The following is a 13,786-nucleotide window of genomic DNA, read 5'->3' on the forward strand; positions in this document are numbered from 1 at the left end:
CAGAAGCAGGCAGTGATGCTCACCTGCAGGGAATGGTGCTTGTTATGTGTCTTAACTGCCTCCTTCTGCCTTCACCCTCAGTCATAATTGCAACCTTTACAACCTCAGATGGTAAAAATCTTCATCTTTCATTTCTATTCACTCATCCAGAGGTGCACAACTTCCCTTCTTTTCTCCTGAAACCAGGCTTTATGCTTCCCCTCAGCTAGACTTATTTGGGAATTTGGGACTACGGAAAAAAAAGAACATTTCACTACAGAACTGATTCAAATATGCTGGAGGAAGTGTGTGTGTGGTTTGTGGTAGACTGAGAAGATGCACTGGTAACCAGTGATTTGATATTTCTTTTAGTGGTGTTGGAAACATTTATGTATGTAGAGCTAAATCATAATTAATATAAAGAGCAACCTCTGTCAATTATGAGGCATACATAAGGCTGGGCACTTCCTAGTAGGGAGAGGGAGTGACAACTGTCACCTCATTTAACAATAAAAGTGTGATAAAAGATTAAGGAAAAGTAGGAAACTTGTCTAGTTGTCAGAAGTAATATTTCCCACTTGAGCAGCTTGCAGATCCTGCATATTTCTCCATTTATTCTTTCATATCCTCTTCCTCACCTTTCCCTGAATGTGTTTATACATCAGTTGAAGAGCCAGAACTTGACTGAACTTGTGCCGAAGCTCCACTGTGGTCAAATTTGCCAGTGTGTCTCTACTTTCTACTTAAATACTGCATCTACATGAGAGCAGTTAACAATGCATGTATTTCTAAATTAATGCTGTATCACTGAAGAAATTGTCTGGCTGCACTTTTGAATGCATCTCCCATGTACGTATGTGTGTCTTCCTTGGCTGGAAATGTCCTATTCTACCAGCAGAACATAATACAAAATGTAAAGGGGGATGAAGGGAGCTAATACCCGCCATAACCACAGCTTCAGCCTTCTCTGTTGTACTAGTGGCACCAGACAAGTTAGTTTGATTTCAGGAAAATGTCAAGGATTAATACTGTCTTCCTACTTCTATTTATTGAGCAAGAAATCTGAATGCCTCTATTTCCTGTTACTGAATCCTGGCCTTCTTCAAGAATGCTTGAAATAAATAGTTTTCAAAATCTCACAGTACTCTTGCACGGGCAAGTCATGTTCCATCTCTTAGTAGAGTGTTGCCAGTTGAAGTTTACTTTAACCCCCCTCCCCAGTATCTATGAATTTCATATTTTCTGTCTCCTTTCCTGACGTATTTTCCCCACTTGCTTCAGTCAGCGTTGGTGTGCCATGTCCCTGGGGAGCGAAGCTTTCTCCCTGTGTGTGAGCACTCTCTTTAGCACTATTTGGAACCTCAGAACCTAAAGCTCCAGCATTGAGATTTGGTGGTGGTGTGTACTTGGGGCATACCTGGAGCTGGCTCCGAACCACACTGGGCATGCTGCTGTGTGTAGCTCTGAGAAGGGAGGGTGTGATATCACTCCAACTATTTTTGGTTTTATTGAAAACTGTAATTTCTTTGGTGAGCAAGTTAAAGGAAATGAGGTTTTCTTTAGAGGACAGAAGTCTTTAAACTTCCTTTACTTTCTCTTGTGATAACGTGTTTGAAAAAGAAAATAATTAGGGTGGTGCAGTGAGCGTGATGCACGGGGTCATTTGTACCGTGCTGGGCAGTTCTTTGGCTACAACCCCTTGGCATGCTTTTTGCTTCTGTGGTTGAAGAGGACTCTGATAACTCGTTGCTAGGGAAGGGATGGGCGGCGAAGACGTCTCCGTGCGTACCTGGTGTCCTGTAACCAGCCCCACTTCTCTTCGGGGCTTTGATGATTCATTCCCTTTCGGGCCTGTCCTGTAGTTCCCAATACAGAGAAGCAGCACCTGGGACTGGAACGCTGTCAGCGCTGCCTTGTGTTTTCCTGCCTTTGGGAATTTGGGGAATAATCCTGACTTTAAATAATTGGAGATAGTATCTCGGGCCAAAGTTCCGGGTCTGCAGCGAGCGCGGTAGCTGAGCGCTTTGGCTGTGCAGCCGCAGCCGCCCGTCCTTGCCGGTGTCTCGCTGCCGGCAGCTTTCGATTTCGCGGGGCAAAGTCTGGGCCGCTCGGGCCATGGAGGGCCGCGGGGGCCGAGGGCCGCGGGGCCGGGGTCGCGGCGGGGCCCGGGGCCGGGGCCGGGCTGCGGAGCGGCTGCCCCGGGCCCCCCGTCCCGGGCCGGCCCCGCGCCCCGGCGGCCCCGGCCCCGCGGCCGTGGAGGAGCGGCTGCTGCGGGCCCTGGGCGGGCTGAGCCTGGGGCCCCCGCGGGGCGGCGGGAGGCTGGTGCTGCTGCGGGGGCTGCCGGGCGCCGGCAAGAGCACCCTGGCCAGGTAAGCGTGCCGCACCGGCGCCGGGCGGCAGGAGCGGCCGGGGGCAGGAGGGGCGGCGCTGGGAGCCGAGTGCCGGCTCGCTGCGGACCCGCCGGGGCAGCGCCGGGCGGGGGTCGGGGGCAGCGGGAGCCGCGGCTGATCGCAGCCGCCCAGGACCGCCCCGGCTCCGGGGCCGCTCCGGCTGCGCTGTTCTGGCGCCTGCGGCCGCGTCCGGTGTCCTGCCCGTGGGACTGTGCGAGCTCCTGTTCCGAGCGAGCGGTACCTGCAGGGATGCTTCTGGTGAGATGTACTGATCACCCCGACCTAGGCGGTACTTTTCTCAAAGGCACCAGGTTGGTGGTGGCTTTCGTTTTTCTTTTTCTTTTTTTATCTTTTTTTTTTTTTTAAATTTTAGTTTTATTTTTGGTTGATTGCTTTGGTTTGGTTGGGTTGGGTTGGGTTTGGTTTTTTGTTTTTTGGGTTTTTTTTTTTCATTTAATCATGATCACGACAAAAAACTTCCCTTCTTTGGCTGAAAATTGGCAACTTTGACTTCTGTTTTTGTAATATCCTTCGCTCCTGGTCAGAGCTTTAGTGATGTATAAAATGAGTAGAGGAGACCACTCCAATTTCCAGCATCTCAAAAGCTGACTGTAAATAGGTGGAAAAACACAGTGGGGAATGCTGGGAAGCAGCACTGCAGTTGGTGTGACCATGGAGCTATAGTTTGGTATCACAACATTTCACAGTCTGATATCATGTAGATCCCAGTGCCACCCACTCTCTATCAAAAGAGGAACACTCCCTGTCTTCTTCCTCTGCTGGTCTGAGAAGTGCTCTGCTGTGAGGAGTAGCAGGACGAAGCCGTGCGATACACTGGGTTCATCTACAGTTTCCTCTTCTTAGTACCACACTTGCCTTTTCCACTGCACCTTCTGCCTTTGGCAAACGAAGTTCTTTTATAAATTGTCAGATGCTGTGTTTTGCTCACACCCAAAATACGCACCTCTCCCTTAAGAGGCTGTGTAAGTGTGGGCCTGCTCCTTCAAGGGGATTTGGGTCTTCTCATAGCCCAGTAAGAACATGAAGGTTTGGGACCATATTGTCAGGCAGTGCAAGTAACTGAACTTACCTGTACTTTTTAGGTCAAAACACAGGGTTAATTGTTAATAACATATTTACAAAACCAGTTGCAAGTATTGTTGTAATAGTCTTCTGTAGTTAGAATGTCTTACTGTTTCTAGCCCCTGCTAATCCCATCATTGTGTTTAGCTGTTCAGCCACACACAGATCAAAAGGCAGCATTTAGTATCTCTCTTTAACCCTGTCCAGATTATGAAGGACTGTACCAAGAGAATTCTTTGGCTGTTCTCATGCTGCATACTTTGGTATTGGTAAATGCTATGTGCTGCACAAGGGAAAGTTTGCAAAAAATGACTGCAACAGATCTCAGTGCAAGATCCCACTGGAGGAGGAAAGTGGTTGTTTATTTGCAAAAGCACTCTGAAAACTCATTTTATAAATTCAATTCATACTCAATTATAAATTCAGATTTTATTCACTCACAATATCATAACTTAATACTTGCAAGTGTCAAGATGTATGTGCACAGGTGATCTGCTCAAAATCAGAGCAGATAAGGACTGTCAGTTGTCCCATCCTCACTTTCTCTGCTGGGTTGCTCTCAGCTGGTGGTGACAGGGTGGGTTTTGGCCAGGTCTGCTCTGCCATTTCCAGCCAACAGCTCCTATACTGCCATTTCTTTGGTTGTGAATTCTCCTTATTTGGTACTTTATGAATCTTATGTGAGTTTCCTCCCCCCATTATATTCATTTTCCCATGTTGGGTGTCTTCATTCTCTGCCCCTCTTGGAACAAGCGGAGGGAAGCAGATGTGGAGAGGCTGGTTTGACCTACTGGCCATCCTCCTGCTCTCAGAGCAAAGGTTTTCCTGTGGCAGGTCACCACTGCTGGGCCCCAGCTGAGTGCTGGCCTTGGGGGTTGTAAACAGGACTTCTCCCAGTTTTATTGCTTTTAATGATCTTGGCTGTCAGTGGGTACCATTGTTTTAGCCTTTGCTCTGTTCTTTTTTCTGGTGTTTTCACACACATCTACATTAATTCTTTCTGCAGATCAGCCAGTATTTCTGTGTTTCTGTCACAAACTCTACATCTTTAGAGTGCTCATGAGTCACAAACCATGAATGTTATCTCTGGTGATACAGCAACCCAGTGATAACCCAGTGAAGTCAAAAGGCCCCTTTTCTATTCATCACACAGTCATAGGAACAACCTTGGATCCATGGTTGTTTCCCTGACCTTTCCATGTCGCTCAGCAGAGTTTGGACACAGCTTTATAAGCTTGTTTGTAAGTTATGGCATTCTTGTTAATATTATTTTCTCATCCTGGTTGCTCCCAGCTCAGAGCAGCCCTACACTGACCAGGATCAGTTCAGATCTGGTTTTTGGTTTCTAGTAAAGACAGTGAAGGACCCACGTGTGACATATTGAGTAGTCAAGCCAGGATGAGGAGCTGGTCTGCTCACTACCAAGCTTCACACCTTTCCAGCAGCTTCATTGTTAAGGATGAACTTCCCTGAACCACATATTTTAGGTTTAACCTTTGACCATTCACCGAATGGCATGGAAGAGTGAAGGAGAAGGGGCAGCTGGGAGTCACATCTCCATCAGCCTCCTTCAGGCGTGCTGGACATGCTCCTCCTGAATACATTGTCCTTGATTCACAGTGCAGGTTTTGTGATCACACTGAGGCAACTGCTAAGAAAAAGGCTATCTGGGGTACAGTGGCAGCTATACTTCTGAAAATTTAAGTGAGCCATTTACACACTCATACCTGCTTCCCCAGCAAACTGCATTGCACAGTAGCTGCATTTCCGGCTCTTCAGCAGCACATTGTGCTGTACAGCTCAGCTTACACCTGACCCTTTATCCAAGCACTATAGGCTGGGCATGATCAAACTTGTGACTTTTTAGCCACGGCTGTTGATTTATTGCTTGAAATGAACTTGTTCTTGTACTCCCTTGTGAACAGCAGAGCGAGTAATCTTTCAGAACAGGAGGGGGAAAAATGGCACTGAGGCATCACTGCTTGGCACAATCTGTGTCTTCTCTAGATCTCTCTGTTGCTGTTTCCCAGTTTATCCCAGCACCTCCAGTCCTGGGCCAGCTGTTCCCAGCGTTCCCAGCACCGGACCCCACTGCAGAACTGCAGCTGACAGGTTCATGGATTTCAGCTCTGCAGCTCCTGCCTCCATGCAGCACTGCACTGTAAACATTTACCTTTGAGTGAAACCACTTCAGGTGAGCCTTGATCAAACAGGACATGAGCCTGGTGCTTTAGGAAACAGCTGTGGCTGGACCCCAGTGGGGTGAGACACAAAGGCAGGGCTGTGCTCTGCCAGCAGCACCTGGCAGCTCGGCCAGGCAGAGCTCTCAGGGCACCAGGAGTTGTTCAAATGTAACAGGCCAGTGGCAAATGCTGGGCACGTACTCCAGATCTCATAGTCCTGCTTTCCTGCTGGAAAAAAAAGGCTTTTAGACACCTTTGAAATGCCACAGGACACTTAACGTTTGGAAGAGTGGCTGGAGCAAGTGGTTGCATGTGGTGCCAGGACATAAATGTTCTGGTCTCTGATATTCCATTCTGTGGCCTTCTGAGCACTGAAAATGTTTATTCCGATCTGCTGTCAGAAATTGATTTCTTTTCAAGTTTTCTGATGGAAAAGTATGCTAACCTATGCATTATGCTCTGTCTTTGCTAAAGAAAGGTTTGCTGCTGTTTCAGAAACTACAGAGGATAGGAAAGTAAGAGAATGTGGGATGTTTCCTGTGCCTTAAATAAATCTCCTTAAACCCTTTTCTCCTCACCCCTCTACAAGGTGCATATCTACTGCAAGATGAACACTGTGCAATTATGTGTCCAAAGCAAATTAATTTTGAACTTTTCACAGATGCTGCCTGTCACAATGCAATGCTTCCAGTTCAGTGGCTTTTTAAAAAAATGCAAACATAACTCCTTTGATCTTGCAAAGAGATTGCATTTTTCCTCCTTAGTAAGCTTTACATTTACTGTTCTATCAGCACTGGGTAATTTTCTTTTTACAGGGCAGTTCAAGATTTATTAAATAACCATGGTCTCAAGCCTTCCCATTTTGCATAGCTGGTGTGTATTTTTCTAAAATACAGGCATTTTAATTGCTTACAGTGATTAAGAGCCTGATGTGATTATGCAGGACTTTTCTTCTAAACCAACCTGAGGTCCTGTGAAGATTGTGGAAAGCTCATTTTGTAAAAAACACATGATTCTTGGTGCTCTTTGGAATGATAAGAGAGAGAAGAAATAGGAGTTTTGCCAGCTTTGCGGGCAATATGGAAGGGATTACAGAAAACAACTGTAAACTTCAGCAACAATTTGGTTGTTTTGGAAGGCTAAAAGTTAAAACCAGCAAAATAAACAGAAGGTTTATTTTTCCCACTTCATGTTTTCTTATGCTGCTGTTTGCAGGAGCTCATTTGGTATGAATACAGCAAATGTTACACTAATTAATAGCTCTCAGCCCATTTTGTCCCATATTTTTTCCTCCTTTGAAACACAAGTTTTATCTGCTTTAATTATTGATGTAAGGACCATAGACTGAGCTTACAGATATTCACCTACATTTTAGATTGCTTAAGGGTTAATATCAAAGCTCTCAGTGTTGAAAATTTAGTAAGGTATATGCTAAGAAAATGGATTTAAAAATTTGCACTTAAGAACATTTTAAAAAAGTAATACTGAGCAAGGAAAAAAAATAGTATTGAGATCTTTTATTAATGTGCACATTTTATGTGCCTGTTAGTAGCTAAAGGGACAACACATATTTTAGTAGTCAACTTTTTAGACATTGTTGTCCTTTTCTTTTAGAGAAGAAATTGCAATGAGTAAAGCAGTGGGAAAGATAAGGTGCTGAATTATAGGAAAACCTGGATATATCAGGTTATCAACAGCAGTAACCAGATACGCATTAGGTGTTGCTGTGCTTTTCATTATAAGAATTTTTTGCCTGAGGCCAAAATTAAAGCAACAGTATTTTACTGTTTGTTAACAGTTTAAAACATGACTTTTCTTAATTTGGTGGGTGTTTTTTTTTTGTTTTGGTTTTTTTTTTGTTGTTGTTGTTTTTTTTTTTTTTTTGTGAATCAGCAGTAATTTTGTGAATAAAACATCCCTTTGAGGCTAGAAGACAAGGACAGGTAGGTGCTGAATGATGCATTACAGGGGGTACAGCCCATTCCTGGCTCCATCAGCACTGAGTCACTGATGGAGCTTGCTGGCATGGACTCCACCACAAAATAATATTAATTAATCTGCAGATGGTAGAAGTTACACTGGAGACAGAGCAAAGTCAGAAGCTGACCTTTATTCAGCTAAGTCCTAGTGAAGAGCTGCTGCTTGCAGGCAGATTAGGGTGCAGTAGGTGAGTAAATGGTTGGAACAGAGCTGGGTGACAGAATGAAGTTTCTTCCTTTGTGTGCCTGTTCTTCTGCTGATAACCTGGAGACACATTTTCCCTTGCTCTTGCCCATGTAGATAAGACACTGAGAAATGGTTATTTTGTAACTTGTAGGAATGAAAGAGAAGTGTTTTATTAGGAAAGCTGAAATGAGTCATAGGAGCTGTAGACCATGTGTGGTGTGAGAAAGCAGGGCAGCAGCATTCGTCTGAGAGACAGAGGGTTTCTTGGTTGACCTTTCTTTCTTTTCCCAAGACTTTCTGGGAGATAGAGGGACCATACCATGGGCTCTCCCTGACTTCTTGCAGAGACCCTGTCCTCCCTCAACTCTTCTCTGATTGCTAAAAAAAAAAAATAGGACAATTCTGTCTAGGGACACAAAGAATTCTGCATTATACACAAATGGGAGCACAATCATACATTAAGTTTTTTTTGTTTGGTTGGTTTTGGTTTTTTTGTGGTCTCTAAGGACTTGCAGAGGAATGCTTCATATTTAAACGTCCACACAAAGCTGCATTTCCTTCCACCTCCAAGAGCCAGTGGTTGCCTGTGAGGCAGCTGGTCAGAATCCAGCAGGACACACTTGCTCCCCATGGCATCCCTGGCTGCAGGACCATTGCTGGGGACACACACCTGTGTGAAGGGAAGTGGCATTGCCCAGTGCCACTCACCACAGCAGTCTGCTTTATAGATCTGCAAATTTGTCTATAAAATATATTTTATAAACTCAGATTTGTTTATTCAATTAGTTCAATATCTGAAGATATAAAAATTACTCAACTCTACAAGAGGAGGTTTAAGTGAAACAGGGACAAGGGATAGGAACTATAAAATTACATAAAATAACACAAAATACTGACTTGTCACTCAGATACTTGTTTGCAAATTAAATTTTTTAAAAAGTGCTACCTGCTTTAGAGCCAAAAAAGCCTCTCAAACCAAACTGATGGTTCTCTGGACCATCTTTACTAAATGACAAATCCTCCTGGTTGTCTTCAGAAATCTGTGCAGCAAAATTCCCATTGTCAGATTGTCTTCTGACACCAGCTTCCATGCCTGGATAAGCAGGTTTGGGTAACTGTTTTTTTTCCCTTCTCTTTACAGTCCTGCTTTCTCAGATAACCCAAAAAGGGAGCTGAATATATTAATAAGATTAAAGACTCAGATGCTGGTAGTCCAGTGTAGATTTCTCTGCTGAATTAAAGAAATCAAGGCCATGCCTTCAAGCTCCATTCCTTTCTTCCTACGTGTCCATCTACTGATTGCAATACTTCCTTTAAATTGGGATTTTTCAAATGAAGCACTCAAATATCTCACGATTTAATGGTCTCTTTTAAAGGGTGTTACCAGGTACTAATCCTTCTTTCATTTTTTTTTATTCCTGCAGACAGCTGAAACATGACCACCCAAGTGCCGTAGTCCTTAGTACTGATGACTTCTTTGTTGAAAATGGTGTCTACATCTTTGAGCCTGACTTCCTAGAGGATGCACACAAGTGGAACCAGAAAAGAGGTGACTGAACTCGATCCAGGGGCTGTGCAAAATAGTTTTGCATTTCAGGCTATCTTTAAACTTAGCCCCCAGAATAAAATACCTCAAGGTGGTGTCATACACTATAGTTCATGGGATGTTGACTAAAAAATACATTTACCACTTCTGATTTGATTTCTTCTGACTTATAAAAAGGAAATTTGTAAATGAAAACATTTTGGAGGTTGGTTAATGTTATTTTAGAGGAAACACTGCTGAATCTTGATACCCTTCAGGCACCAGCCCAGCAACTGCTCCCTGCAGCATAGGCACTGCAGCCTTTGCCTCTAATTTCTTAGGTGTCTGTCCTGACCTGGAAAGGGGTGGGAATGCAATGATAGACAGGAAGAAAACTTGCAGGCTGAGTTCAAGATGGAGAATTAAACAGCCCAGGTCTCTACTCCATGTACCATGCTTTTGTAGCTGTGCTCTGAAGGAATTTGTAATGATAGCAAGCATACTTTGAGGTGAAGTAACAGGGTTCTCCTGCAAATGGCAGTAATTTTTGGCTCTTGTAAGTATGTTCTATAAGAGTTTCAGATCAGCTAGAGGCTGCACCACCCCTTCCAGGAGAGATGCTGGGCACTGATCTCGGCTTCCATTTGGGTGGTAGCTGCAAACCCAGGTCTGGTGGGGAACCAAGCATGGGAGCAATGGGCAAAGAAAGGACACCTTAGGGCTAGTAAGGCCTGGCTCTGTTATTTATTTTATTTTAGCTTTACTTAATGTGTTACATTGCAGCACGCAAAGCAATGAAGAATGGGAAAAGCCCGGTTATTATTGATAATACCAACATCCATGCTTGGGAAATGAAGCCATATGTGATGATGGTAGGGAAAGTTCTGATTTATTGCTTTTATATGCCTACTATGACATTTATGGGTTCATCTGACTGAAAATGTTCTTTACATGGCTAAAAATATTTACTTCCGTTTTCCCATAGTTTTCTAATTATAGTTAAGGGTGGATATTGTGATGAAGTAGGGCCAGAGGTGCCAATGTAGTTGTTTAGCTGGTCAACTTTCTAACCCAGTGAAGGCAAAACAACTTGAACTTTGAACCTGCCCTGCTACTTCTTGGTGATGAGGGCATCATTCCCTTCCCCAGTAGTGACATGAATTGAACAGTTCCCAAACTATTTGTTGACAAATATATCAAGATGTGATTTATAATTGTAGTTCATGACTTGTGAAAAACACACCATACAGAGTCATTGAAGATGCACTGGTGTCTCTTGTCAGGAGTTCTGGCAGAGGTGGAAATTCTTTTAGTGCAGTTTCATAAAGTCACCTTTGTGTTCTTTAGGCACATGAAAACAGATATGAAGTTACATTCCAAGAACCGGATACACCCTGGAAGTTCAATGTTCAAGAACTGACAAGGTACATAGTTTTCTCTTTTCTGGAACAGACAGCTTCTCTTATTTTGTTGACATGCTCTCAGGTCAGCCTTATTCCTCTTCATATAAGGAAGAATCTAGCCTGGTAAATGACACAGAAGGATTGTTTGGAAAATTTGCATTACTGAGTACCTGGTCTGTAGTGAATTCAGCCCTGAAAGAGCCTGAAGTGAGTCGGGCAGTAGAAAAGACAAGCCCTGAAGCATGTTTTTGTGCTGCAAGCTTGATGGGGCAGGAGCCCTGATTTACATTCTGTATTTTGAGCAGAAATCTCTTTTGTTTGGTCACAAACTCGAATCTAAGTATTACAGCCAATATTCAGATTTCTGTCCCTAAGAATCTAACCATAACAGATGCTCTCCTGCTGCAGCATGGAGGGATGGTGGGTAAGAAACGGGGTTCTAGAGGATCTTTGTAAAGATCTTAACAAACACACGCAAAAAGGATATAAACACTTTGCACAATGTGGTAGGATACAGAGGCAGCTGAATGTGACTTAGAATGTTATGTTGACCAGTGACTGCAGTGTTAATGGCTGTAGTCACTGAAAAATTTAGTGCAGGCTGACTTGCCAGCCTTTAGCCAACCTGATGTGAAGCGAGTTACAGGGAGCAGTGCTCTCCCAGCCACCAAATCCAGAAGAGAATATATGCTTAGAGCAAGAAAACAAGACATGGGCACTTCATTGCAATGGATGGATTTGTCTTCTACCAGCCAGGAGCTCTAGTCAAAAATTAGTGCTGTTCCTGTCTGTGTGTGATGGACACAAACAGCACAGGGCCAAGGCCCTGAGCGCTCGTGGCTGCAGGGGGAGGTAGGACCTGGCAGATGATGGCTCAGGCCTGAGGACAGGTGAGGACACCGCCAGCCTGAGCTGTGCAGGGGTACAGTCTGATCATTTGTTGTAGGCAGAGCTACTGAGTAACTTGAAATTTATTACATATTTGACACACATAGACTTTTCACAGCAGCATTGTAAAGCTAATTCACATACACTCACTGGGGCACAAGCTGTACCTTAATGGCACTAAATTGCAATCACAAAGATACTTGGGGTTTGCAAACCCACAAACAGATATTCCTGGTGGTTTTTGAGAAGTTGTGGAGGGGTCATGGTAGGTGCTTCTCTGGCTACTCTATCCAGAAAGCCCTGCATGTTTGAGCCTTGTGTTCCCCTTCTCAAATGTGTCATTTGGAGCCTGAGCCACATCACGAGTGATGCTTCCCTGCTTGCTCTCAAAGCAGCAGTGGTTTCTGACCTCCGCCCTTGCTGCTGCATGAGTGTCTGGGCTGGCTGCAGCCCTTGGCTGTTTTAGTGCTAAATCACAGCAACACTTGTATAAAATACCCCACAGGTCTTCTACACAACTCTTATTTTGGACATTTGTCAACTTCCCATGTCCCGTTTGCCTCCCAAAAATAATGGTGTTGCATTTTTCAGCAGTTGTAATATTCCTAAGAAGTAGGTGGCAATTTATAAAAGAAGGCCAGGAAGAGATCAGTGGAGACCAGAACCATTATGCTGAACCTATCAGGGACTTCAGCAAACTGAAGATAACCGCTCATATACAGGCAGCTAAATACTTGTATTTTCTGTTACTGTTGACTCTACAGAAGAAATACTCATAATGTCCCTCGGGAAAAGATACAACGGATGAAAGAACAGTATGAGCACAATGTTACCTTCCACAGTGTTCTCCAGTCTGAAAGACCAAGCAGGGATGAGGGAAACTACAGTGGAGCAAGTGCAGCTTATGGGATGAGTCCCCATCCCACCCACATTTCTGCTGTCCCAAGGAGAAGGCCTCGCATGACACGTACTAATGTGACATTTAACTGAAGATGTGCATTCCTTGGTGTTTTAATTATCAGGGTACAAGAGTCTCTAGATTTACATTTTTTTCTAAACTGTTTTTTATTCTTGTGTTTTTCTACTACATTTCTAAATTACTTCTATTTCTTATGAATCTTTAAATGACATTGGACCATGATCTCACAGCTCTACATGAGCACTGACCCAGTACAAATTGTACTCTGTCTAGTCTCTCTTCCACCATGAACATCTATCCAGGCATATGTGAAATACACTGGGCTCTACCACATGCCACATTTTGGATATTTTTTCTGCATCAGTCTGACACTAGCAATAAACATTCCTAACTCATTTCTGTCTTAAGGCCATTGTGGCCAATTCTTTCCCCAACAACTGGCATATATTGCCATTTTAATGCTTTATATCTGACTGTATAAACTTTTTGTATCTACTACCTTGCCTACAGCATTATTGGAACTTTCAGAAGCAAAGTGAATGATGACAAAAGTAGCTCACAGATCATAGCAAGATCTGATGCTGTTCCCTCTCTCCACTGACTGGATTCATGCTGGTCTTGCCTCACACAGAAACAGCTTCTCCAGCCTGCAAGCAAAACACTTCAACAGAGCAAACTTAGCTCTTCATCCTGCCAAGACATAGGAGTTCACTGATCCCAAGATGGAGAGGCTCCTAAAATGAAACATTAGTGTTAGGCTTGTTTGTGTTAACTCCTAAGTGGGAACAGGGCTACAGGAGCAGCTCTGAACAGCTGAAGCAGAAACACAGACCAAGGAGCTATTTAATAATAACTGTGTGGCATTTTGCTGTGAATCAAATAATCATAGTATTCTTTAAACCTCTTCTAGTGCTGTATGGAAAGTCTGAGGAGAAAAGTACAAGAACTGTGCCAGGATAGCAGAGCAATATTTCGGAATTAAAGTGTTCTGTTTGGTGAAAAGAAAAGAATTCTTTATTCTGCCCTGTGCCACTTTGGACAGCCAAACAACTATTCTAATGTTGCAGAGGGTAACAAAACTGATGGCTTTAGACTGAAACCAAGATCCTGCTGTAATATAAGAACACAGAATCAATGGCTTACAAAACATCATCAAACCCTCAGCCACACGGATGCTATTGTACATTACATCTTTGTGACAAGTGTACTAAACTTCAAACTATTTTGCAAATGAAGTGTTATTTAATGAA

The 13,786-nt window shown here is 43.7% G+C and overlaps 1 protein-coding gene across 1 annotated transcript; it reads left to right on the forward strand.

Annotated features, from left to right (window-relative positions):
- The first annotated feature begins 2,094 nt into the window (after positions 1-2,094).
- Positions 2,095-13,786, forward strand: N4BP2L1 (NEDD4 binding protein 2 like 1). Its single transcript, XM_021541869.2, has 5 exons — positions 2,095-2,348; positions 9,226-9,350; positions 10,110-10,198; positions 10,674-10,750; positions 12,382-13,786. The coding sequence occupies exons 1-5, from the start codon at positions 2,095-2,097 to the stop codon at positions 12,605-12,607; spliced, it is 771 nt and encodes a 256-aa protein (XP_021397544.2). The 3' UTR covers positions 12,608-13,786.

Source organism: Lonchura striata, chromosome 2, assembly GCF_046129695.1.
Source record: "Lonchura striata isolate bLonStr1 chromosome 2, bLonStr1.mat, whole genome shotgun sequence".
Lineage (NCBI taxonomy): Eukaryota > Metazoa > Chordata > Aves > Passeriformes > Estrildidae > Lonchura > Lonchura striata.

Coding starts and splice junctions, on each gene's coding strand:
- N4BP2L1 (XM_021541869.2), top strand. CDS start 2,095: ATGGAGGGCCGCGGGGGCCGAGGGCCGCGGGGCCGGGGTCGCGGCGGG. Junction 9,351..10,109: donor CAAGTGGAACCAGAAAAGAG/GTGACTGAACTC, acceptor GTTACATTGCAG/CACGCAAAGCAATGAAGAAT. Junction 10,199..10,673: donor TGAAGCCATATGTGATGATG/GTAGGGAAAGTT, acceptor TGTGTTCTTTAG/GCACATGAAAACAGATATGA.